The 26,050-nt window shown below is 44.7% G+C and overlaps 1 protein-coding gene across 7 annotated transcripts in view; it reads left to right on the forward strand.

The window, feature by feature from the left end:
- The window catches only part of DIS3L2 (DIS3 like 3'-5' exoribonuclease 2), a 357,732-nt gene that overhangs the window by 244,604 nt on the left and 87,078 nt on the right, over window positions 1–26,050 (forward strand). For all 7 annotated transcript variants that reach the window (XM_060410516.1, XM_042244406.1, XM_042244405.1 and 4 more), the window contains one exon: window positions 6,515–6,622. In XM_060410516.1, coding sequence (XP_060266499.1) covers window positions 6,515–6,622 — 108 coding nt within the window. The remainder of the gene's footprint in view (window positions 1–6,514; window positions 6,623–26,050) is intronic.

Genomic DNA, 26,050 nt, shown 5'->3' on the forward strand with positions numbered 1-26,050 from the left:
AGAGAGGCTAATCTTGCCCTGGGGTAGTCAGGGGAGGTAGGCAGGGAACAATGACATTACCCTGTACTACCTGTGGGTGCAGAAGTGCTCCGTGGAGAGGAAGCATCAGAGGAGAGAGAAACTGTCTCTCCCTGGGTTGGTGGTGGGAGAGGAACTTTTTCAAGAGCCAGGAAGGCTTCATCAATTGATTTTTGAGCAGTGTTTCAAATTGTGAGTGGAAAATTCCTTGCTAGACAAAAGTGGTTGGAGAGAGCATCTCAATTAGAGGTTAGAGAAAGCATGGAACATCCAAGGAACAGTATATAGTTTGGAATTGCTGGGGTATGAACTGCAGGGGGAGCCAAGAGATGAAGTTTCAAAGGCAGACCAGGGAGCTTGGGTTTCATCTTGAGGTCGAGCAAGGAAGTGACATCATCTCCTTTGACTAAGATAGAAAATCACCTTAGCCACTGTGTGGTTGAGGAACAGTGAGACCAGAGCAGAAAGGTACTTATCAGTACGAGGGCCCCTCCCCTCAGTCATGGCCCCTTGAGGCTTTGAGTAACCACCCCAAAACAGAGAGAGATCTTTGCTCACAGAATCATAGGCGAGTTGAGCACCGTGGTTGTATCCAACTGGACCCCAGAGAATAGAGCAGTAGATGTCTTCAGCCTGGTGGTTGAGGAACATCCAGAACAAGGAGCATTCACATCCGCCCCCAGACTCATCTCCTCCCAGTCTAGCAATCACATCCCACAGCAGAGCATGGCCAGGTATGTGGGAGAGGTTAGCATCCCATCAGCTCTGCCGTCTCTTTGGAGACAGGTTCTGTGGGCCCTCTGCCGGCTTCCTCTTGAGAGCTCTGGCCACTGAACATGGAGGGTGCAGGCTCGTACTGAAGACCTCTTGGCCTTCATGATGATGTTTGGGCCTTTGCTCATTAGCCGGATGAGCAGAAAAATAAAATTTCTGAATTCAGCTCATCAGCCATTGTGGGAGATAAAGACAATGTGTCCCAATATAAATAGGATCCCAGATTATCACTGGGTGGAATTTAGTAAGAAGATTTGAAAGTCTGGAAAATGATACGGAAATCTTACCCAGAGTAATTTCAACTCTCGAACTCTGCTGCTTGTTTAGGAGACTTAGGATATGTTCCAAGACAGACAAAGGTTGCACACTCGAACAGCAGAAGGAGGAGAGGAAAGACTCCTTAGAGAGATTTCAAATGCAAAGCTTGCAGGACCCGGAGCTGATTGGGTGGAGGAGGCGGGGGGGTGGGCTGGGGTGGGGGGTTGGGTGGGGGGAGGACCCGCCCCTCACGGCTATTTTCTCCATCCCGCTCAGCCAGGACCTGCGCAAGACTGGCAGAGGACTTGTGGATCTGTAGAGCTGGGACAGGGAAAGTGAGAGCGTTTGAGAACTTAGAAGGAACTCTCCATGTGGGCCGCACTGAGTAATGAAGCTGAAAAAGACACTGTGGAAAACTCTCCAGGGATGAGGGATGCCTATGCATTCGCAAGATGCTGGTGATGGTCAGCGGTTCCTCACCTGCTCGAGAGCTCACTTCTGTTTCCCAGTTAGACATTGTGTGCTGTACCCAGCACCCTACCCCAGGGTCTCTCCAGGACCGCGGCAGGTCTCAAGTTCTGAAATAACAGAACTGGTACATGTGGAAGCCACTTTTCAGAGCGGCTCTCTGTCTCAGCCTCCCTCCCACAAGGGTCCCTGATGTGCTGTGCACTTGACACACGTGCCGTGTGTCACGGGGCAGTTCCAGCGACACCAGCAGAGAACAGGCCCAGTTTATGAGAGGCCCTGACATGCCAAACCGTGGATGTAATTGTAACATCTTCATTCCTTTCCTTTTGGGAAATAACTGTCTACTTACAAAACTATATGGATATAAAGACTGTTTTCTCAGAAGTCCATCTGAATCCTGCCGTAAGAGCTAATGAAAGCTTATTGAAAGGAATGCCCTTTAAAAATTAGGCATAATTATACTACCCCAAAAGTTTTAATGTTTAGCTTGTTTTCCTCCCTGGTGGCTCAGAGGTTAAAGCGTCTGCCTCTAACACAGGAGACCTGGGTTCGATCCCTGGGTTGGGAAGATCCCCTGGAGAAGGAAATGGCAACCCACTCCAGTATTCTTGCCTGGAGAATCCCATGGACGAAGGAGCCTGGTGGGCTACAGTCCATGGGGTTGCAGAGTCAGACACAACTGAGCGACTTAAGACATAAGATATCAAGCAGTGTTTATAACCTTGGGCAGCTGCTGAGTGTACCAATAGTTTTTAAGCGAAAATAGCCAAAATAGTTTAATGACAATAACAATAATAATAATGTGTGCTCAGTTGTGTTCAACCCTTTGCATCTCCAGGGACAACAGCCCATCAGGCCCCTCTGTCCATGTGGTTTTCCAGGCAAGAATGCTGGATTGGGTTGCCATTTCCTTCTCCAGGCGATCTTCCTGACCCAGGGATCCAACCCTGGCCTTCTATGTTGGCAACTGGATTCTTTACTACTAGCGCCAACTGGGAAGCAGGCTTATCCTACACTTAAAATACTAGCTGCCTATCAACTTGTTAAGTATAGATGTTTAAGTGGAAGTTTACTATGTATTTCATACAATGTTTCATATGATAATGATAAACAGTTAATGTAGAAAAAAATAGGTGATTTGTTTTCTGGGCAAAAGTCAGTCATTCATTTGTAAACCGCAAGTGCCTGCTGTGTGTCAAAGCGCTGGACAGAGAGACAGAAACAGTCCTCATTCCTGAAGGCTGCATGGTCTAGTGGAGAGGAGAGTCACATAAAGGGGCAATTAGGCTGAGAGCAAGAGCCATGCATGCGTCATGAGAGCTCAGGGGGATACAGTGAGTGACAGTTTAGAGCCATCTCAAGTCCTTTTGGAAAGAACAGGAGCAGGTAGGAGGGAGGTGTAAAACACAGGGCCTGGTCCCCTGGGGAAATCTGGAGAACTGTTTCAGAGATGCTGATGAGCTGAATCTTAAAGGATGTACAAAAGTCGGCCAGATGCAAAACTCTCAGAAAGGTGCTCCAGAAAGAGGGAACCACAGGTGCACGAGTGGAGCAGCAAGCAGGCCTGGGTGGCTCTGGTTACTGGAGGAGGCCCAAGGCAAAGACTGACGAAGAAGGAAGGTCCCCTTAGAGACTGAAGGACCTGGCAGACCGTGGGGTGGCCAGTGAGCTGACTTCAAGCATCTCCAGTGTTTGTTTACTAATGACAGAGCCAAGACTCAGAGAATTACACTAGGTTTCCCAAATTACACAGGGTAAGACCCTTATGTCTGTCTTTTTTGTTTTTTTAGTGGTAAAGGCCTTTTTGCAAATCAAATCGTAACCCCAGTCTCCAATATGTAAAAATAGATCAGGTTGTATTTCATTAACATAAACTTCTTCCACATTTAAATGTATAACAACCTCACACCAGTCACAATGACTGTCAAAGATTTATAACAGTTGTGAGATCAAGTAATGAAAACCGGTGACCTTCTTTTTATAAACTCTTCTGTTTTTGTAATAAATTTAAATTTACAGAAAAGTTGCAAAGATAGTACAGAGAGCTCCCATATACCACACACTCAGCTCCCCCCACCCTTTGCTAACATCTTACATTACCATGGTACATTTGTCATAACTGAAAAGTTGACATTGGAACATTACTATTAACTAAATCCATACTTTATTTGGATTTCCCCAGTCTTTCCACCAATTATCTTTCTGTTCCAGGGTTCAGTCCAGGGTACCACGTTGCATTTAGTTGCAATGACTTTCTTTTCACAAACACTAAAACACAAAGTCAGGAAATATGTTACATTCTCAGATGTTCAGCTGTATGATTGAAAAAAGATACTGCCTTGAACCCTTAGAAGAAATACTGCTGCTGCTGCTGCTGCTAAGTCGCTTCAATCGTGTCCAACTCTGTGCGACCCCATAGACGGCAGCCCACCAGGCTCCGACGCCCCTGGGATTCTCCAGGCAAGAACGCTGGAGTGGGTTGCCATTCCCTTCTCCAATGCATGAAAGTGAAAAGGGAAAGTGAACCTGCTCAGTCATGTCTGACTCTTCGAGACCTCATGGATTGCAGCCCACCAGGCTCCTCCATCCATGGGATTTTCCAGGCAAGAGTACTGGAGTGGGTTGCCATTGCCTTCTCCGAGAAGAAATACTAACTATATGTGAAAAAAAAAAAAAAAAGGTACTAAGCTTGGACTGCAAGCTTGCAGGGCAAGGAGCTTGCTGCTGAAATGCTGTGATGTGCTTAGTCACTCAGTTGTGTCTGACTCTTTTCGATCCCATGGACTGTAGCCTACCAGGCTTCTGTGTCCGTGGAATTCTCCAAGTAAGAATACTGGAGTGGGTTGCCATGCCCTCCTCTAAGGGATCTTCTCTACCGAGGAATTGAACCCAGGTTTCTCACATTGCAGGCAGATTCTTTGACATCTGAGCCACCAGGGAAGCCCAAGAATACTGGAGTGGGTAGCCTGTCCCTTCTCCAGGGACTCTTCCCAAGCCAGGAATTGGAACCGGGGTCTCCTGCATTGCAGGTGGATGGTTTACCAGCTGAGCTACCAGTCTGGTAATGCAGTGCAGAGAAGAACCCAATAATGCACACTCAACAAACTCAGTTTACTCGGTTTTACTCAGCTTGGGCCGCCATACAGTATACCATAGACTGGGCATTTTTTTTCACAGTGCTGAAGGCTGGCAGTCCTAGAAGAAGGTGCTGGCCAGTTCGGTTCCTAGTGGAGACTCTTTTCCTGGCTTGTGTAGGGCTGTGTGGGTCTTCACAAGGCTTTCTTTCTGTGTGTGTGCAGGGCAGGGAGCCACAAATGACTTCTCTACTTATCAGATCAGGGCCCCACCCTTATGACCTCATTTAACCTTAATTACACCTAAAGACCCCACCTTTGGGAGATGACTGTATTGGGTACAGTCACATTGAGGGTTAGGGCTTCAATGTAGGAATTAGGGGGTAGAGGAGACATGGTTCAGTCCATAGCCTAGTCCAAAGGCTGAAATTATTTGAAATCTTTACAATTTAATCCTGAGACAATATGGTATTAAAATTTTCTCCATTTTTATAGTACCTTTATGCAGGTTAATATGTGTTATTTTGCAAAACACTCAATGCATACAAGAAAATATTAATTATTTAGATCACTTTTGAATACTCATTAAATAAGCTAACAAAGAAAATACAGTGTCATCTGAACAGATGGTTCAAAAACAATAGCAAGAAAATTTTTTCAGAAGTAGGTGCCTTATAAAAAGCTGTTGGGCCTCCCTGGTGGCTCAGTGGTAAAGAGCCTGCCTGCCAGTGCAGTAGACAGGTTCAGTCCCTGATTCAGGAAGATCCCACATGCTGTGGAGCAACTAGGCCCATCTGTCACAACTATTCAGTCTGTGCACTAGAGCCTGTGTTCTGCAACAAAAGAAGCCACGGCGATGAGAAGCCCACCCACCACAGCTGGAGAAAGTCCACACAGCAACGAAGACTGTGTCCCGAGATTAAATAAACAAATAAAATTAATTTTAAAAAAAGCTGTTGCCAGAAGTCTTCAGGTGGTCATTAGGTTTTTATATACAAAAGCTGTAGCATCCTTCAGGATACTGCTGAGTAATGCCATAGTTACTAACATTTTTTGTTACTGGTGTGGGCTTTTCCATATCAAAGGTTACTGTAACGTACTAAAACAGAATAAATGTCCAACACTCTTCACACAGAGTGAGATACCACTGGGGTTTGTTTTGCTTTTGCTGAGGAAGGATCTTGACTAGCTGACTTGACCTCAGCTAGTGCACAGTTGCTGCTCCGTTGCAGCGTTCCCTTGCCTGACACCGCACATCCAGGAGGCCTGCAGTAAGTGTGTTGGGTAAACATCTGTCAATACAGCCATTTTCAGTTTGGGAGGTGGATGGGAGTCAATGATGATGTCATTAATCAAAACTATGGGAGAAAGAAAAGATTTAAAGGCAGGAGGGAGACAGTCAGAAGTATCCTCAGGATATCCAGGAAGAGCCACTCATTTTGTCTTTGGAATTTTAGAGAAAACAAATAACATTCCAGGATGGCTGTAAGTCATCATTTGAAAGTACGTTGAAGAGGATTTCTTTCTTTCTTTCTTTCTTTTTTTTAATTAAAGAGGGTATACCATTGAACTGAGGTAGTTATATCCAAAAGTACAAGTCATTCTTGAGTCTTGAGCTTCAATTTTAGTATATAGTAAATGTAGTTATTTTTTTATTGCTATCATGTATTTTTCCCTGTATTACCAGTTCTCAGCTTTCTGGTTACATTCCCATGTAACAATAAAGCCTCACAGAAAAGTATCAGATAATGCGGTCTTCCTGCCGAGTTTTCAGGGAAAAGAGCTTCCACCATGTTCATCTCACCCTGGAAGCTCAGGCTATTCACCGGAAGGAACCCGCCTCTCTGGGCTGCTTCTCTGCTGGCAGGTAACTGCTGCAGATCGGGCAAAGCCGCTCATGGCCTGTTCCCTGTCCGCAGGTTGTTCCCATGCTTCCCAGGCTGCTGTGTGAAGAGCTGTGTAGCCTCAATCCCATGACCGACAAGCTGACCTTCTCTGTGATCTGGACGCTAACTCCGAAGGGCAAGGTAAGGACTTAACACACCTGTCCCTTCCTTTTGTGACTCCCTCGTAAGCACCCACTGTGTTCCTGGCGCTGGTCTGGAGCTCCGTGGTGGGAGGATGAGGGAGGCGTAAGAGCCTCCCCAGCAAGGAGGACACGGGAGAAAAGCTGTCAGTCTGCTTAGAAGGCTGAGCCTCAGTGGCGTTCAGTGTGTCATGTGAAGGAAGAAGCTGTATAAGCAGAGTCCCATGGGGGAGGCCTCGTGCAGCAGAGGGTGTCCGTGAGGGGACAGTGGGCCGGCCCTGGCTGCAGTTAGGGGAGCAGATGGGGTGAAGGGGGTCATTTGGGGAAAGGGTGGCAAGTTTGGGTAGGTGAGGTGGGCTCAAATGTCTGCAAATGCCAGGCTCCATGAATGATGGCTGTTAGGGTTCCTCTGAAGAGTCATGAGAAAGGAGGCATTTTAGATTAGTGCTGGGACTTTAAGAATCCACCTGCCAGTGCAGGGTACATAGGCTCAGCCCCTCGTCCGGAAGACTGCTCATGCTGCAGAGCAGCTGAGCCTGTGTGTGCCCGAGAGCCTGTGCTGCACAACAAGAGAAGCCACTGCAATGAGAAGCCTGCACACCGCAGCTAGAGACAGCCTGTGTGTAGTGATGAAAACCTAACACAGCCTTAAATAAATCTTTTTTTAAAAAAGAAAGACGAGTGCTGCATCATGGTGCTGTTTGAAGAGGAGCAAAATTTGCATGAGGTCGTGCTGTAATCAAGGCCCAAGGCGATGAAACCATGGACTGAGAGCAGAGGGGAGCAGGATGTCAGCAGCCATTCCCTAAATATAGGGAGTAAATGAGACAGATAAATGAAGGATGACTCGAGAAGAAACTAGTCCCCTCTCCCACAACAGAAGCAACTCTGAACTTCTGAAAATAGGGTAATGATTGGGGAAGCTATGGTCCCAGCTCAGTGCAGTGCTGCACAATTACTAAAGCTCTTATGGAGACCGTGTAAGAACATGGGAACTGTTTATGCTGTAATATTAAATAGAAGTTAAAAAAAAAGATATTTAATTATAAAGAGGTTCCAAATAAAGATGGAGGATCAAATGCCTACATTTACTTTCATTCCCTCCCAAAACCTCACTAAAACAACAGTGAAGAGATTTTTTTAAAGACATAAACCCACAAGGACAAAGAGAATGGGAGAGGAGACAACAGCAACAAAAATTTGGAAGCTGGGAAGCAGATGGATGAGTGGTAACTGACTTAGCAGTCCCGGGAAAGCCAAGTCCTGAGCCAACAATAGCGAAAGCCAAGAAACAACCCAGTTTACACAGAAGAACCCTGAAGAAGTTCAGAAATTGACAGCAGCAGCTATCTCTGGGAAGCAGGGGAGAGGTGGGTGAAGAGGAGACCAACTGTATTAGTCGAAGGTTTACTTTAAAAGATTATCGCTTCCATAACCTAGTGGAAGATCAGAAATTTGTCCCCAAGACAGGATGAAGGACAGGATGCTGAACTGGGGGTCACCAAACAGCTGTGGTCATGACCCACTGGGGGAGGCTGAGTGAACGCTGGCACACCAAACATTAGAAGGCCCATCTTTTCTTCCCCGCCAACCTCAGAATTCTAGTAGCCAAGCCTATACCCTTGACTCAGAAGATAGGAAAATCTTTCTCTGAGGAATCTGAGTGGTGAAGATTTAAAGATAAAAACCTCAAGGATTTCCCAACCAGCAGCTCAGCTGTATTTCCCTACAGTAAAGCTGGGGGACAATAAGCTCCACCCACTCAAGCAGAGCTTTTTAGGATTTCACTAAAGAATCAGCCTTTTTGCATTTCACTTTCCTGTATAGAGACAAGAGGAAAGCCTCTAACGTGGAACAGGAAAACCAAAGTAAACAAGTGGGGAACAACTGGAACAAAACAAGCTACATACGGAATGGAGGGGGAAATGGCTACCGCTCTAGTATTCTTGCCTGGGAATCCCATGGACAGAGGAGCTTGGCAGCTTACAGTCCATAGGGCTGCAGAAGAGTCAGACTTGACTGAATAACTAAGCAACACATAAGGAGGAGAAACTTTTTTGTATCCTTAGAGAGTCCCTTTCTAAAAGAAAGTATCTATACTACAAGATCTAGGTACTTTGAAAAAGAAACATTCAAAAAGTGGTGGTGGGGAAGGAGCTCTTTTTAAAAAATTCCATTAACAGCATGAAATTAAAAACATGATAGAAGAAATGGAGTCTCAGGGTTCAGATTGGAAGATAAAGTTGAAAAATTGTCCCAGAATAAGATGGAAAAGTAGAGCACTAGTCCAAGATATCCAGCATCTGTTCAGTGACCATTCCAGAAATAGGGGACAGAGAAAGAAAGAAGAAATCATCAACAAGATCATTCAGAGAGAGGCCCCATCACTGTAGGATGTGACCCTCCAGGCCAAAAGAGTGCACTGCCCAGCACAGTAAGGGGAACACTGTCTCCAAGCCACATTGTCATAAAGTTTCAGAGCACTGAGGACAAAGAAAAGATCCTATAGGCTACTAAGAAGAAGAATTTAAAAAAAAAAAAAAAAAGAGGCTCATATAGTAGATCAGAACTCAGAAAAAACGTAAGACTTTTTTATTAGAACCCTGGAAGTTAAATGACAGTGAAGCTAAGTTCTCTAATTTCTGGAAGACTATGACCTCCACGCTAAAATCCTGTGCCTAGCTAAGCCATCGGTATAATGTGAGAGTAGGAGAGGACATTTTGAGACTTGCAAGGTCTCAAACAAAAGATGTGCATCTTACATACCCTTTCTCAGGAAGCCTTCACCAAAAAGAAAGAGTAAATCAGGAAGGAGGGAGACCTGGGACTCGGGAAACTAATAAACCCATACAATAAAGAAGTGAAAGGCTTACCTAGATCACAAGTCACCAGACTTCCTGGTCGGGGACCAGTTAGTAAACCTGGTTTTGGTTTTAGACACCATGTGGTCTGTTACAGTTACTCATGAAAGAAGAATATATAAATAATGTGAGCAGGCTGTGACCCACTAAAACTTCCCTTAAAAACAAGTGACTGACTAAATTTGGCCCACAGACCATAATTTGTTGACCCCTGACCTAGATGATGGTGAAGAAAATTCCCAGGGTACCAGCTCGATGCAGATGCAGAAAACAGGGGATCAGATTGGAGCAAGTCAGAAGGTGACCATCTGCAAGTCAGGAAGAAAGCTGGCACCAGAAACTGAATTGGCTGCCATCTCAGCCTCCAGAACTATGAGAAAGAAATTGTTCAAGCTCCCCAGTCTATGGTATTTTGTTATGGCAGCCTCAGCAGACCAACGCCACATCAACTTGACTTTTATACTGGGTTACATTAAAATCTATCCATCTGTTTTATACTTTGAATGGATCTTTTATTCATGCATGATTTTTTATCCAGTAGTCATGTATAGATGTGAGAGTTGGACCATAAAGAAGGTTGAGCACCAAAGAATGGATGCTTTCAAACTATGGATTGGAGAAGACTCTTGAGAGTCCCTTGGACTACAAGGAGATCAAACCAGTCAATCTAAAAGGAAATCAGTCCTGAATACTCATTGGAAGGACTGATGCTGAAGCTAAAGGTTTAATACTTTGGCCACTTGATGGGAAGAACTGACTCATTGGAAAAGACCCTGATGCTGGGAAAGATTGAGGGCAAGAGGAGAGGGGGGCAACAGAGGATGAGAGGGTTAGAAGGCATCACTGGCTCAATGGACATGAGTTTGCACAAACTCAGCCATGAAGGACAGGGAAGCCTGGTATGCTGCAGTCCATGGAGTTGCAGAGTCAGACATGACTAAGTGACTGAACTGGCTGGTGTTTTCAGACTACTACTACTACTGCTAAGTCGCTTCAGTCGTGTCCGACTCTGTGCGACCCCGTAGACCTAGGCAGCCCACCAGGCTCCCCAGTCCCTGGGATTCTCCAGGCAAGAACACTGGAATGGGTTGCCATTTCCTTCTCTCTTTTCAGACTAGTAGTCTGATTTTTTAAATGTTGACACATTTCATTATATTAAAAAGTCACATTTATTAGTGTCACTACAGATCCTAGACAAGTCTTTAAGTATTGGAAAACATGTATCATATACATGGGTATGATACAGGGTTTCCAAAATTCTGATTTTTATGATGGCTTGAATTTTATCATTAGCAATGAATAACGTTCGTTGTTTTTCTTGACGTGCCAGATGACCATAGTGTGTCACTCATCCTCCAAGTAAAAATGGTGTTCTGTAAAAAAAGATGGTCATTTCATCTCACTACTCAAAGTATGTAAATGGTTTTCCCCAAGACAGCCGTCATACTTGGCCATGCTGCTAAGTGGAAAAGACAAGTACACAAGAGTTGAGCCACAGTAAAAGCAATGAAAGCACCAAGTTCCTTACCGCTTCATCAGGAACATGCTGAAGTGAAGTAGGTTTTTTTATTTCCTGTGAGTGTGAGCCAGTGACGAGACCCTGGCCTCTGGCAGCACTTGTTGCTATTGTGTGATTCGTGCCAAGGCATCAACAGTTTTCCCCACCAGTGCTTCTGTGCCATCAATATAAATGGAACATATACAGAAAAGGCCACATGATGCCTTAGTATTAATACTATTATGAAAATAGTTTTGACCTCATGGATCCCTGAATGGAATCCACAGACCGTACTTTGAGAACCACTGTTTTAAACAATTGATGGAAAGCTTGAAGTGGATTAATGTACAGAGCAGATAGAAAAACCAACCAAATTGAAACAAAACAGTTACTAATTTCAGTAAAAATAAAAAGCTGTATAGGAAAGAATAGTAACCCTGAGTATTTACATAGTTATAATAGTTAATTCTCATAGTGATGATGTAATTTTATTGGGAGAACGAGGGCCTGGGAATGCTTATGTGTGTTTGGTTGGGGGAAGGCAGCATGTGTGGCAGGAAGAGTTAATTTGCCCCTTCTATAGTGGAAAAGTTTGTGAATGATGCCTAAAACTGAAAAATCAAGAAGAAGTAATCCGGCAGATTGTATAGAACTGTGAAAGTAAATACCAAAATAATCTACTGAGAGATGACAGTGGTTACCCCTGGGAAGGGGCAGAGGACTGCTGTTCTTCTTAACAAGCCTTTAAAACCACTTCGCTGTTTAAACTGTGGCCACTTTAATTTTTTTATTTTTATTTTGAAAAATTTCAAATATACATGAAAGTGTAGAAAATAGCACAATAAATCCACCATCCCCATCTCCTAGATTTAACAACTGTCAACATTTATTTTCTTTGCTAAAGCATTTTATTTTTTTAATATAAATTTATTTATTTTAATTGGAGGTTAATTACTTTACAATATTGTATTGGTTTTGCCATACATCAACATGAATCCACCACAGGTGTACACGTGTTCACCATCCTGAAGCCGCCTCCCTCCTCCCTCCCCGTACCATCCCTCTGGGTCATCCCAGTGCACCAGCCTCAAGCATCCAGTATCATGCATCGAACCTGGACAGGCAATTCATTTCATGTATGATATTATACATGTTTCAGTGTCCTCCCAAATCATCCCACCCTCGCCCTCTCCCACAGAGTCCAAGACTGTTCTATACATCTGTGTCTCTTTTGCTGTCTTGTGTACAGGGTTATCATTACCATCTTTCCATATATATGTGTTAGTATACTGTATTGGTGTTTTTCTTTCTGGCTTACTTCACTCTGTATAATAGGCTCCAGTTTCATCCACCTCATTAGAACTGGTTCAAATGTATTCTTTTTAATGGCTGAGTAATACTCCATTGTGTATATGTACCACAGCTTTCTTATCCATTCATCTGCTGACGGACATCTAGGTTGCTTCCATGTCCTAGCTATTATAAACAGTGCTGTGATGAACATTAGGGTACACATGTCTCTTTCAGTTCTGGTTTCCTCAGTGTGTATGCCCAGCAATGGGATTGCTGAGTCATAAGGCAGTTCTATTTCCAGTATTTTAAGGAAATGGCAACCCACTCCAGTACCTTTGCCCAGAAAATCCCATCAACGGAGGAGCCCAGTAGGCTGCAGTCCATGGGGTTGCAAAGAGTCGGACACGACTGAGCGATTTCACTTTCACTTTTCAAGGAATCTCCACACTGTTCTCCATAGTGTCTGTACTAGTTTGCATTCCCACCAACAGTGTAAGAGGGTTCTCTTTTCTCCATACCCTCTCCAGCATTTATTGCTTGTAGACTTTTGGATCGCAGCCATTCTAACTGGTGTGAAATGGTACCTCATTGTGGTTTTGATTTGGATTTCTCTGATAATGAGTGATGTTGAGCATCTTTTCATGTGTTTGTTAGCCATCTGTATGTCTTCAACCTGTCTACTTCAGGCTCTACTACAAAGCCACAGTCATCAAGACAGTATGGTACTGGCACAAAGAGAGAAATATAGATCAGTGGAACAAAATAGAAAGCCTAGAGATAAATCCACGCACCTATGGACACCTTATCTTTGACAAAGGAGGCAAGAATATACAAGACAATCTCTTTAACAGGTGGTGCTGGGAAAACTGGTCAACCACTTGTAAAAGAATGAAACTAGAACACTTTCTAACACCATACACAAAAATAAACTCAAAATGGATTAAAAGTCTAAAAGTAAGACCAGAAACTATAAAACTCCTAGAGGAGAACATAGGCAAAACACTCTCCGACATACATCACAGCAGGATCCTCTATGACCCACCTCCCAGAATATTGGAAATACAAGCAATAAACAAATGGGACCTAATTAAACTTAAAAGCTTCTGCACAACAAAGGAAACTATAAGCAAGGTGAAAAGACAGCCTTCAGAATGGGAGAAAATAATAGCAAGTGAAGCAACTGACAAACAACTAATCTCAAAAATATACAAGCAACTCCTGCAGCTCAATTCCAGGAAAATAAACGACCCAATCAAAAAATGGGCCAAAGAAGGCATACAGATGCTAAAGCATTTTAAAGCAAACCATAGACATCACATCATTTCATGCATACATATTTTCATATGTGGCTCTAAAAAATTTGGACATTTCCTTATATAACCACAATGTCATTGGCACACCTAACAGTTAATATTCGTGCCTCGGTGTCATTTAAAACCCAGTTCATAATTGCATTTCCCAGATTGTCTCCAACTGAGAGACAGTCCACTCCAATCCACAGGAGAATCAAAACAAGTTACCTACATAACATTTGGGTTTTGTGACTTTGAATATCTGATAATAAGTTCCGTTTTTAAGAGTTAAGAAGCAAACACTATCTGAAATACGAAGAAAGAAATGTGAAGACAGTAGGCCAGCAATCATATTTCTGTGGAAGTGGGAACTTGTATGGGGGAAAAAAATGAATGGAAAAAGACCAGAAGGAAATAAAATAGAATGCCAGTAGTGGTTGTATTTGGGTAGCAAGGCTATGAGTAATTTTTTCTACTTTTTTGTATTTTCTAGTGTTTTTTGAAAACATTATTGCTTCCATATTTTTATAAATGTTTATTTTTGCAAAAGTTTAACTAAACAGAAAAATAAAAGCCTAAAAGTTAGAAGAAAACTAACTTGAGTCAACAGAAAAGAACTTTGAATCTAAACTAAGCCTGCCAGGGTCAGACCCAAGAAATAAAAAGCCGCCTGATCTAATGAGCTTCTAAAATATGAGGGTCATTTAAAAAGCACTCGGAAGAGGCAGACCCTGAAAACTTGGTTGGTCTGTAGGTTTTCTGTCGGAGGCAGTGTCTGGTGACCAAGCCTTCTGGCACGGGGGGCTGGAGAGCAGGTGCAGAGGAGGCACAGGGTTCAGGAAGGGATGCTGGGCCTCTGGCAAACCCAGCCACAGAGGAAGTGTGAGGCTTTGGACCTGAGACAGTGGTGGAGTGAGACTCACTAACCATACTCCTTATGCTGTAGTCAAACATCCTACCCAGAATAAGAGGCCACACGGTGGGTTGACCTGGTCAGTTAGTCCTGGGGTGTAGTGACAATAAGTGTCTTCCTGCTCACAGTCAAGATACATGAGAGTTCAGATCCCAGACTCGTGTCCAGGAGCTAGTACTTGTTGAAGACACTGGCAAAGGAGAGCCTGAGTTGGTGGGGTTGTTGTTGTTCAGTTGCGCAGTCATGTCCAGCTCTTTGTGACCCCATGGACTGCAGCGTGCCAGGCTTCCCTGTCCTTCACCATCTCCCAGAGCTTGCCCAAACTCATGAGTTGTTAGGGAGGGGTGGGAAAACAGATGGGGTGGTTCAGGGGGCCAGAGAGAACTTCCCAGGTGGTGCTAGTGGTAAAGAACCTACTTGCCAGTGCAGGAGACATGAGAGACATGGAGTCAGTCCCTGGGTTGGGAAAATCCCCTAGAAGGGGGCATGGCAACCCACTCCAGTATTCTTGCCTGGAGAATCCCATGGACAGAGGAGCCTGGTGGGCTGTGGTCCACAGGGCCTCAGAGTCAGACGTGACTGAAGCGGCTTAGTACAGCGGGTGAGAGAAGTGGTAAGGAGGAAAGCGGCACGCATCAAGAGCCCAGTAAGCCTGAGACTTGGTTAGTACACAGTGGTGGCTTCTCATAGTGCACGGGCTTGGACTTCCAAGGAGCTAGGGCAGGGCCAGCAGCCTCAGGCATGGCTGCCAGTCTCCCCTGGAGCTGAAGTGGAGAAAGGTTTTGTTTTTTTCCTTTATCTACTGGAATGCCTTACTTTGTAGAGCTATAGAAAGCCTATTCCAACTGTTTTTAAACACCCAGTAGATTTTTTTAAGTATCTACTAGGAAACCTTGGTGTCATATATGTTAATACTTTCCTTAAGCCAGTGTTCAGGTTTTTAGAATGGAAAACTCTGAAAGATCTGGTTTTTGGCATGTTTCTCACATATTGGTGGTAAGATGTTGTCCTGTGATGTAGATAGCTCTGATTCTGTTTTCCTAAGAGAAACACACCCAGCTGAACCTTGTGCTTTGGAAGTCCAGCTCTGGACCCATGAAATCCTCTCCGACCTTGTCAGTGCAGTCTCATATCTGGTTACCTCCAGCACGTCTGTCTCACTGGGCACCAAGCTCCTGCAAAACAGACCATGTCCACAGGCCCTGGCTCATCAGAGGCATCTCAATTTGAAGTCACCTTTGGGAAATAAACACCAATGTTACACTTTAAAGAAGGTCACAGACAATGAATCTAACTTGATACCTAAGTCCTAAAGCCTTGGAACCCTAAAATCTCAGGTCAGAGGTCAGAATAATAAAGGAAGAGTCTCGCAGTTACAGTAGCAATTCACAGCCTGTGTCTCTCGCAGCGTACCTGGCCTGTGCTGTCTGGCTCAGTCAGAATGCAAGCGTGTACCTCTTGCCCAGAGGTAAGAGGGGCCCAGTTCAGCCCCAGTCCATGGCGCACCTCTTTCAGCCACTTCCGTAGCTCCCAGCCCCAGTCATTGTTGACTCTGGTCATCTTCTGACCCCTCACCTCCAGGCCAGCAGTGAGTCACCTCAGCTTTGTCTACAGCACCTCCAGATTCTGTCCTCTTCCTCACCACTGTCAGCGCTGACCACTGCCGCCAAGCTGCCCCTCCCCACCTGGACTCCAGGGGCCTCCCAACTGTCCCCCGAGCTTCGGCTCGTGCCCCACTTCATCTTCTCCCTACACAGCGGTCCGAGGGAGTCTTCTAAATCAGAAATCAGGTCTCATCTCTCTGTCCTTTTTAATGACCCTCCAGTCTCTCATTCGGAATAAAATCTAAGAAACCTTTAAAGTGGGATTTTTTTTTCCTGTTCTTTTTTTCCCTCTGTCTTCTCTGCTAGAAATGCATGGATTCTAGAGAGTTCTTGGAAGTTGAGTCTTTCCTCGTTCCCGGACCATCTTTACTCACGTGAGAAGAGTGGCTTTTAGGGTGTGGCCAAGCTCTCAGCTGTGTGGCAGCTCCCCAGGCCACCTTCCGGGACCTGACCTCAGCGGGGGTCAGCCCTTCTCAGCCGCCACCTTAGAACACCCTGCAGGTCGCTGGCCACTCCTTGTGGTTCTGGGGAGGTGTTTCCAGTCCCCACCTAACACCTCTTTCTGAACGGCAGACATTGTAGGGGAACTGTGGGATGTGCCAGTCCAGGCTGCCTTTTTTCAGCTGGACCTTCAGTGCTGCTTAGAGGGATCCTTTTATTTGTTGCTTACGTATTTGTTTCAAGCCTTTGTTCTTGGACATCCTGGCAGTGCAGTGGTTAAGATGGCGCTCCCAGCTTAGGGGCACGGGTTCTATCACTGGTTGGGGAGGATCTCACTTGCTGTGTATGGTGGCAAAAAAAAAAACAAACCCCCAAAACGAATAACTTTGCAGTCAATAATAAAGGTAAGTAAGTGTGAAATGGTATTAAAAAAAAAAACTTTATTCTCAGTTCTGGCTTCCAACTTTGCTTCCACTCCTCTCTACTTCGAGATCAACCATTCCCCCAGATGATTTTCAGTTTTCCTTCTGGGAAACCAGAGAGACCAGCCAGCTGGGTCTGCTGAAGTTCCTCCCTTCAGAGTCATCCTTCCCATCTTGTGATGCAGAAAAAAACACACTCCTGCTCCAGCCAGAGGGTAAGCCCTCCGTCCTCCAGATCTGAAATGGCATCAGCATCCCTCTGAACCGCTCAGAGCCTCAGTCTGTAGCCCACCTCACCCCTGCCACATCCTAGCAGTTCTCAGTGATAGCAGCTCTGCCTTTGCCAAGCGTCTCCCATCAGTCCTTCCTTTCCTGTTGCCGCAGTCACTGTCCCTGCCCACGTCCTCACCATCCTCCTTGGTTGGCAGAGACTGTTCATGGCCTCTTCATTCCATTTCCTCAGTGGTGTTAGGTGACTTTTAGAAGCTGAATCTGGTCCCGCTACACTACTACTTAATATCCTCTTACAGTGGGACAGTGGGTTATGATTATCCACAGAAGTCCGTAATCTCCAGAGCATGACCAGTGAAGACCTCCACCAACCCCTTCTCGCATTGCATGACCATCCTTCAGCCCCTCAGCCTCTGCTGACTGGTTCATTTGGCCTCATACAGAGTTGTTCCACTACTGAGACTTTGCATATGCTTTTTCCACTTCCCAGAGTGTCCTTCCCCTCATCCCTGCTAACACGAATCCTACTTACCTATGAGACTCAGCTAAAATGCCACTTCTTCCATGAAAGTGTTAATTATTCCTTCATTCATTCATTTAGTAAATACTCATTGAAGATTTGCTGTGTTGAGACACTATAAAAGGTGTTGAAGATACAAGAATTAAATATGCACCAAAATAGAAACAGTAGTTAATTCCCAATGGTGGATTCATAGGAGATTTTTTTTTCCTTCTCCTTTTCCCACATATATATATATATTTTAAAGTTTTCTGCAGTGAATTGATATTGTAGTAAAAGTAAGATTTTGAGGGTTTTTTTTTCTGTTTTTTTTTTAAGTGGTGGGGGAGAGATATTGGAGTATGTTTATAGGCTGCATAGGGAGGCGAATCAGAGACGTTGCTGATGAGGAAAAAAGGAACAAAGCTTTGGAACCAAGTCATGAAGGAAAGGGCTTCCCTGGTGGCTTCCTACAGTGCAGAATCAATCCCTGGGTTGAGAAGATCCCCTGGAGAAGGAAATAGCAACTCACTCCAGTATTCTTGCCTGGAGAATTCCATGGACAGAGGTGCCTGATGAAGGAAGTGGGAATTTCAGGACCTAAACTCCAGGAGGGGTAGATTAGCTCTCACTAGGAGGATGAGGACCACAGACTTCCCTAGCACAGAAAAGGTGGAGCGTGGGGTCCCTGCTGAAATTTGGAAAGGAGGCAGGTTGGCCTTTCTGAGAATGTGCTTAGATGGGAAGACCCCCACCCTCCCTGTCAGAACCCATTTTCCCATCTTGCTGCCCCTACAGCACCTGTCAGTGCCATTTGTATACAGATCTATCATCCGACTGGACCTTAACATCATTCTTAATTTTTTTTAATCTCTTCTCCTCATACACAGCACAGGATCAAAAGCCCAAAAATGCTTAAAAATTACTTCATAAAGTGAATTGCATATCCATTTTCCGGGGCTTCCCTGGTGGCTCAGTGGTAAAGAATTCACCTGCCAAGCAGGAGACATGACTTTGAACCCTGGAGGTCCCCTGGAGGAGAAAATGGCAACCCAGTCCAGTATTCTTGTCTGGTAAATTCAGTGGATAGAGGAGCCTGACGGGCTACAGTCTGTGGGGTCACAAAAAGTCGGACAGTCATTAGCGACTAAAACAACAACATACCCGTTTACATAGTTCTGTTTAGCCTGCTTTATTAGAATGGTGTTTCCTTGGTAAGGATGTTTATCGCAGCAGCCTTGTCAGCACCCTGAGCTGTGTCCTGGGGTTGAGGAGGGTCTGACACAGCTGCCCGAGTGTCTTCCCCCCACTGCCTTCCCAGCTCACCCTGCTGCTAACACACCAGCTGCCACCCATGGAAATGCTGCTGCTGCTGCTGCTAAGTTGCTTCAGTCGTGTCCAACTCTGTGTGACCCCAAAGACGGCAGCCCACCAGGCTCCCCCATCCCTGGGATTCTCCAGGCAAGAACACGAGTGGGTTGCCATTGCCTTCTCCATGGAAATGCTATAGAACTTGAAAAATAAAACTAGGATCCCCCCGGGTCATCTTGTGTCTGCAGCAAGCCCACAGAGCCAAGCACAAGCGCAGGACTGTGTGGCTGGGGGCTGCAGGTCATGGTAAAGAAACAGTGCCGGGTTTTATGCCTCCTCCTAGGACACTTCAGTGGAAATCTTGCCCAATCAACTCCCAGTGAGAGACCATAGGTCCCAAGGCTGATTCTGAAAATAATAGAAAAGTTCCCAGAATATTCATTTTTAGTCCTTAGCAGAGCAGGGCAAAGTCGCTTTATTTCAGACCTATAGAGATAGCCTGGGACCAGAGGAGCCTTTGGAAGAACTGTGTTGTGTCCTTTGTGTCCTGGTTTGCTAACGAAGATACCAGGCAATTAGAGGCTGACCTAAGGTCACTTCAAGGTAACAGCAGACCTGAGCACAGATTTTGCTGTGAATCCTTGAGTTTAAAGTAAAAATTCAAAATAAAATATTTTTAAGAATTAACAAAACAAGACGTATCATTTATAGGATTGTTGTCACTGTTGTTTAGTCATTAAGTCGTGTCTGACTCTTTTGCAAACAAAAAAAAATTTTTTAATCAGCCTTTCCTGCATTTAGAGGTTACTAATCATGAAGATGATTTAAATTTAAGGTACTTGGGCTCTGAGGTTAATAAACAACGTGTTGCTGTGCTGCATGCCTTTAAAGGACGGATGGACCTCGTTGTTGGAGAGATGACTTCCTTTGGTGTTTTTGGAAGGCTGGAACTGAATTAACCTCACTGGCTTTAGAAATCTGTGATTCTATTTTCCCTGGGTTTTTCTGAACCCAATCCTTAGAAGCTTCCTCCATGGCTCTCCTGTGCTTTGCTCCCTCTCCCCCACCTGCAGCTTCCTTCCCACAGCCCTCAGGCCTCCCAAACAGTCCACCACCTCCAAAGATTCCTCCTGCCCGCCCCCACCCGCCTCGCAACTGTCTGCAGTAAAGGGAACACTTGTCAAAGACTTCCCTGGCTTCCCTGGTGTTTCAGATGGTAAAGAATCTGCCTGCAGTACTGGAAACCCGAGTTAAATCCCTAAGTTGGGAAGATGCCCTGGAGAAGGGAATGGCAACCCACTCCAGTATTCTTGCCTGGAGAATCCCATGGACAGAGGCCCCTGGCGGGTTCCTTGGCATTGCAAAGAGCCAGATGCGACTGGGCGACTAACACTTTCCAAAGACTGCCCAGTCGGGGTCCCTCATCCTCTGTCACAGGAATGGAATTCTCGTCTCTTGACCATATCCTGCCTTCAGACTCTTGTGCCATTTCTAACGTTTACAAGGCAGACAGTTGAGAGAGTTTCCTTATTTCTTTCATCTTTGGCTTTGAAGTTTAGACCTTCAGGTCAAGATGCTGGAGGGGAGTAAAATTTGCCATTCCAGGATATCTTTTGGGCTTCCCCTCATAGCTCAGTTGATAAAGAATCTGCCTGCAGTGCAGGAGTCCCCTATTCAATTCCTGGGTTGGGAAGATCCACTGGAGAAGGGAAGGATAGGCTGCCCACTCCAGTATTCTTGGGCTTCCCTTGTGGCTCAGCTGGTTAAGAATCTGCCTGCAATGCGGGAGAACTGGGTTCAATCCCTGGGTTGGGACGATCCCCTGGAGAAGGGAACTGGCTACCCACTCCAGTATTCTGGCCTGGAGAATTCCATGGACTGTGTAGTCCATGGGGTCGCAAAGAGCTGGACACGACTGAGCGACTTTCACTTTGACTTTCAGGATATCTCTTGGGCATGTGGATTGTTTCAAGCTGAAAACAATCAGGACCCAAAAGACTCAGGAAGAAACTCTGACTTTACCTTCACTGTCTAAAGAATGTAGAGGACCTGCTTTCTAAAAGGGAGAGAGCTATCATCACAGATAACTCTAGGATGGACTAGGTATGGTAGACAGGAGGAACCTTTCAAAATCTGTTTTTTTTTTTAATTCCTGTGTGTGTCCCATTGTCTCTGCCTGGTCCACACATTGTAAACATTTGTTTACCAAGCATTTGCTTTTCCACCTTCATGTGAATTTCCTTCCTCCCCTTCTAAGTCCTGAATCACTAGCCCAGCATTCTCTTCTGTTATTAGCTGAAGATGGTATTTAAAGTGAAGCTTTCAGCCATTTTAGTGAGTTACTCAGCTTTCCTGAGTCTCTCCCATGTTTTGTTTGATTTTCTCCTGTTAATCTGTCTCATGACAATTTAATTCTTAGCCCAGAAAAACCTGGAAGAGTAGAAAAAAATTTCTTCCTCCCCAACAATAGGAGTAGGCCTGATTATAGTCTGAGGGACAACAGACTAGGCTGGTGGCAAGTGACCTCAAACTGTAGAAGAGAACACAATTGACTCCATACAAATTAATCTTCCATAAAATTCTTGTACATACACTGCCTTATAAACTAAAACTAGCAAACACATGGCCCTCTGGTACCCATGCTCCCTCCTCAGCTTCCGAGAACTGGGTTTACCTCTTGATGGGTGTTGAGCCAAAAGACACCACCAATCCAAAGAGTGGGAGAAGGAAGGATTTATTACTTGCAGCAAGTAGGAATAACATGGGGGATCTTTCCCAAAGCAGTGTCTCCGCAGACAGCAAAATGGGGGAAGTTTTAAGCTAGGATGCCTGCAGACTCCTAAAGGGGCTTCAGCCAAGGAGGGTTCAGCATAGAATTGGGGCAGAAGTTGGCAGAGTCCACATGATAGTTGATTGAAGTCACAGGCATCAGAAAAGGGCAACATCATTATTCATAGTTACTCTGGTAATTGAGTATTGTTAAGGGTAGTTAAATTTTGCAAAACAGCTTCAGGCTAATCTTTACCATTGGAACAGAATTAGGAATCTTTACAACTGATATATCATCTCCAATCTGGTTAAGTTAGCTCCCTGGCCTGGTAATAGCTGTTTGTTTTTACCTTCTTTCATTCCCTTAAAATCAACTACTGAGACCCATTCTTCTGTAAGAGCAAGCATTGTGGCCAGGCTCAGATCATCAAATGGCTTAGGCCTAAAGTGGTTTCTCTTATTTAAGAAAGTCATGTCTGGCTCACTACCTCCATGGACCCCTACCTAATCTACTTACACAGTACCCCCCACATTGAGATATTTCACTCTTCTTTCTTGAGGGGCACAGAGCCAAAAGTCATTCTTTTGTAACTACTTCTTGCTGAGAATGGGCATTGCCGTTTCCCTAGTTAGAGGAGTGAAGCTCTCTCTGCTACAGCTAGAGAAGTTTCAGGGTCCACAGAGTAGTGGCTGAATGTGCATAGCATTATTCTAGCAGGTGTAGGTGAGGCACAGCAGGAGAGGCAGTTAATAGCAACTTTGCAGCTTCACTGGCAGAGTCTTGAGCCAAGAGCCCCCTGACCCAAACCATTTTCTCTAAACTGGGAAGAGGATCCTTCAGAGGAGATTTAATTTTTTTTCATATACATCATGAGGTGAGTCATATTAGAAACTCATCAGATATAAAACCCAGCATTCAGTATGTCTTATAAGTTCCTCCTTGAACAGCTGTTAAAATATCAAGGACCACGCAGTTCTAGAGGATGACTTTTTGTATCATAGAAACTTCTGAGTTCATCGTTCTTACTGAATAAATTTCACAAAGCCCTGTGTGTGAATGATGATGTCCTCTAGTTTTTTATTTTTAATGCATTTTTTTCCCTTAATAGCCAAAGCAGATATACATTCAATAGGCCACTAAACAGGCCACTTCGGTCACTATAAACTTTAAGGTAAATCATGTATTAGCTGGAATGGCTTCCCAATACCTAACTGAGTTCGTGAAAATTTATTTTATCATTTTTCCTTTTGATTGCAAATCTCTTGGTAGGTCAGATTTGTCCCTCAATGCCAGGGTGATTGCTGCCTGGCATCCGTCATGTTCCCTGGTGCCACGCTTCCTTTTTGTTTATAAGTAGTGGCCTACTCATCAGATACAGTGAACAAGCTCAGAGGTGTGTTAATAGGGAAACATTTTATAAGCTATATGTTGTATCAGTTATACTGAATTGTCACACGGACATCATACATGCGCTTTTAGCAGTAGACTTAAAGCAAGCAATGATATTTGTTGTTATATGTCACACAGTAGTTGTACTCTGTGACAGCTTCACTGGATAATTTCCTTTAGTTTTGTTGCACGTGCGCTAGTTAAGAGTACTTGATAAGGCTGCTGGGAATCTAGAATCTTCCATTTTTAGAGGAATCAGGTAGAGACAAAAGATTAATGTCTCAGTCCTACCCTCAAGTTAAAATTTACCAAGTTGGTGTAGGTTATAATTAGCTTAAGGGGAAAGGTATCCTTATATCTGGAAAACAGATGAAAAACCAACGATATTTCTTTGGGAAAGATCCCCAGTGATCTCCTTACTTGCCACAAGTAATAACTCCTTCCTTCTCTCGCTCTTTGGCTTGGTTGCATCTTTTGGTTCAACATCCACCCAGAGGCAAACCCAGCTTTTGGGTAACAGGCCCAGCCGGGCCACAGCAGGAGAGGACACAGCTAGGTCTAAATAGGAGTGTGTGGCTGACAGTGTCTCCATCTTGTCACTTACTCTGTGATCTTACCATGGTCTTCTCTGTTCTTCTTTAAGAAGGGACCTGTGCCTCACTTTGTCACCACTGGCCTGGCCAGGAGTGGGCCCAGCAGAGGAGACCCCCTGCTTGCTCCTCGCGAGCCACCCCCCTCACTACCTCTGCCCTCTGCAGTCACCAGCACCTCTGCATCATAGACATACTGCCGTCGGCCTCTCCTCACTGTCTTCGAGCACTGCCTCTTTCTGCCCAGTTTCTTTTTGGAAACGTTACTCTTGGCATCTTTGACTTTTTTTACCCCTGGGCCCTCCCCTACCCTAGGGGGGTTGCCTCGTGTTCACAGTAAGAAGAGGCAGAAATCCGTGCACCCTCCTACCCCTGATCATCTCAGCAGCCTGGTTTTGTTCCAATCAGGAAACTGTTTCTTTCTTCCTATTACATTTTTTTTAATTGAATTATAGTTGATTTACAATGTTGTGTTATTTTCTGGTGTATAGCAAAGTGGTTAGCTATATATATATATATATATATATATATATATATGAATATATGTATTTTTCATTATAGGTTATTACAAAATATTGAATATCGTTCCCTGTGCTATACAGTAGGACCTTGTTATTTATCTGTTTTATATACAGTACTGTGTATCTGCTAATCCTGAACTCCCATCCCTCCCCTGCTTTCCCCTTTGGTAACCAGATTTGTTTTCTGTGTCTGTGAGTCTGTTTCGTAAAGAAGTTCGTTTTTCTGATATATTTTTTGAACCAAATAGTTTATATACAGAAGCCCAAAGCTGTAGTGGAAGTGATTTTATATCTAATTACTTAAAATTACAAATTAACCCCATTAGCAGTGTTTTGAACCAAATATTTCTTAATGAGTCACTGACTTTTTTAGAAGCTTAAAATTTTAAATACATTTGAATGGAAATTAATAGTTTTCAAATGATATGTTTTCCCCATGACTTTGTATCTATTAAATAGAAAGTCAATATTTTACTTTCTTTACTTCACTGTCTGTCTCTTTTGTGACCTTCAGCAAGCTATACTAAAAAATAACACTTGATTTTGAGTCTTAGGTCTTTAGCACAGATCTGATCCTGGCCTCCACTTAGGAGTTAGCGTGACTTTTCACAAATCCCCAACCTCTTCTCTCAATGTAAAATGGGCCAAATAACGTACTCCCAGGTGTGTTGGACTTCCTAGGTGGCAAAGAACCTGCCTCCAATGCAAGAGATATAAGAAATGCAGGTTAGATGCCTGAGTCAGCAAGATCCCCTGGAGGAGGGCATGGCAACCCACTCCAGTATTCTTGCCTGGAGAATCCCATGGACAGAGGAGCCTGGTGGGCTACAGTCCATGGGGTCAGAGAGTCAGCCGTGAGTGAAGGGATTTAGCATGCACACACATCCAGGTGTGTTAGAGAGATTTGAGAGGGTCGGAGGTGTGAGAGCTCTGCCACCAAGCAGAGCCAGGTGGTCCCCGGTGTCAAGCCACTTCCTGTCCTACCTGGTACCAGAAAGTAGATCTTGAGGTAGGCAATATTTTCTCCTTTCTAACTAGGTTTTTTTTTTTTTCCCCCAGCCGGATACCTTAGTGGATATTGGCATGCTGTTTAATCCAACATCCTAAATAGCAGTGTCCTAGAGCATACGCAGGAAGCTTGCCGCCTGCAGAAAGAGAGTGACCCAAATCCTGTGATGAAATGAATGGCAGAGGAAGGCCATGATTCTTCTCTGAAGGGTTCTGTTTACGAAGCTCCTCGTGGCTTTTTTGCTTTTTCCATGAAAAACTCTTTGTCTTTTTGTCTTCTGCCACTGGCCCTGGTTACAAACCGGGCGTTGATGTGAATCCAGTTTCCAAATTGGAAATTAATGAGGTGTCCCATCCAGAGAGGCCTTCCTCCCGTTCTGTAAGGCGTGCTGCCCCAGGAACCAACACCCCCGCCCAGTCAGGTCCCTGCTTTCCTGTTGACCTTCAGTGGGTGAGGGGGCTGTGGGCATCCTTGCCACTTCATCACAATGTGGTTTCTTGGCCTGTGAGTTTTTTCAGTCCGTGTGTCAGGTATGACTTCCAGAATCAATGGGTTGTTTTTAAGCTGCCTGGCCGTCTCTGGGCCAGGAAGTTCTTATTGGCTCTTTAGAGCTCCTACTTCAGCCCTTCGTATGTTCAAAAAGAAGGTGCAGACTCTCTGGAATGGAGGCGTTAAGGGAGGGGAGGCCCAAGTAAGGTGACAGAGTTGTGGGAAGCTTCTCATCAGTGCTGAGTCCCAGGTTTGCTGGTGTTTGAGTTGTCATTGACAGATGAGGAGACAAACCG

Source organism: Ovis aries, chromosome 2 (genome assembly GCF_016772045.2).
Source record: "Ovis aries strain OAR_USU_Benz2616 breed Rambouillet chromosome 2, ARS-UI_Ramb_v3.0, whole genome shotgun sequence".
Lineage (NCBI taxonomy): Eukaryota > Metazoa > Chordata > Mammalia > Artiodactyla > Bovidae > Ovis > Ovis aries.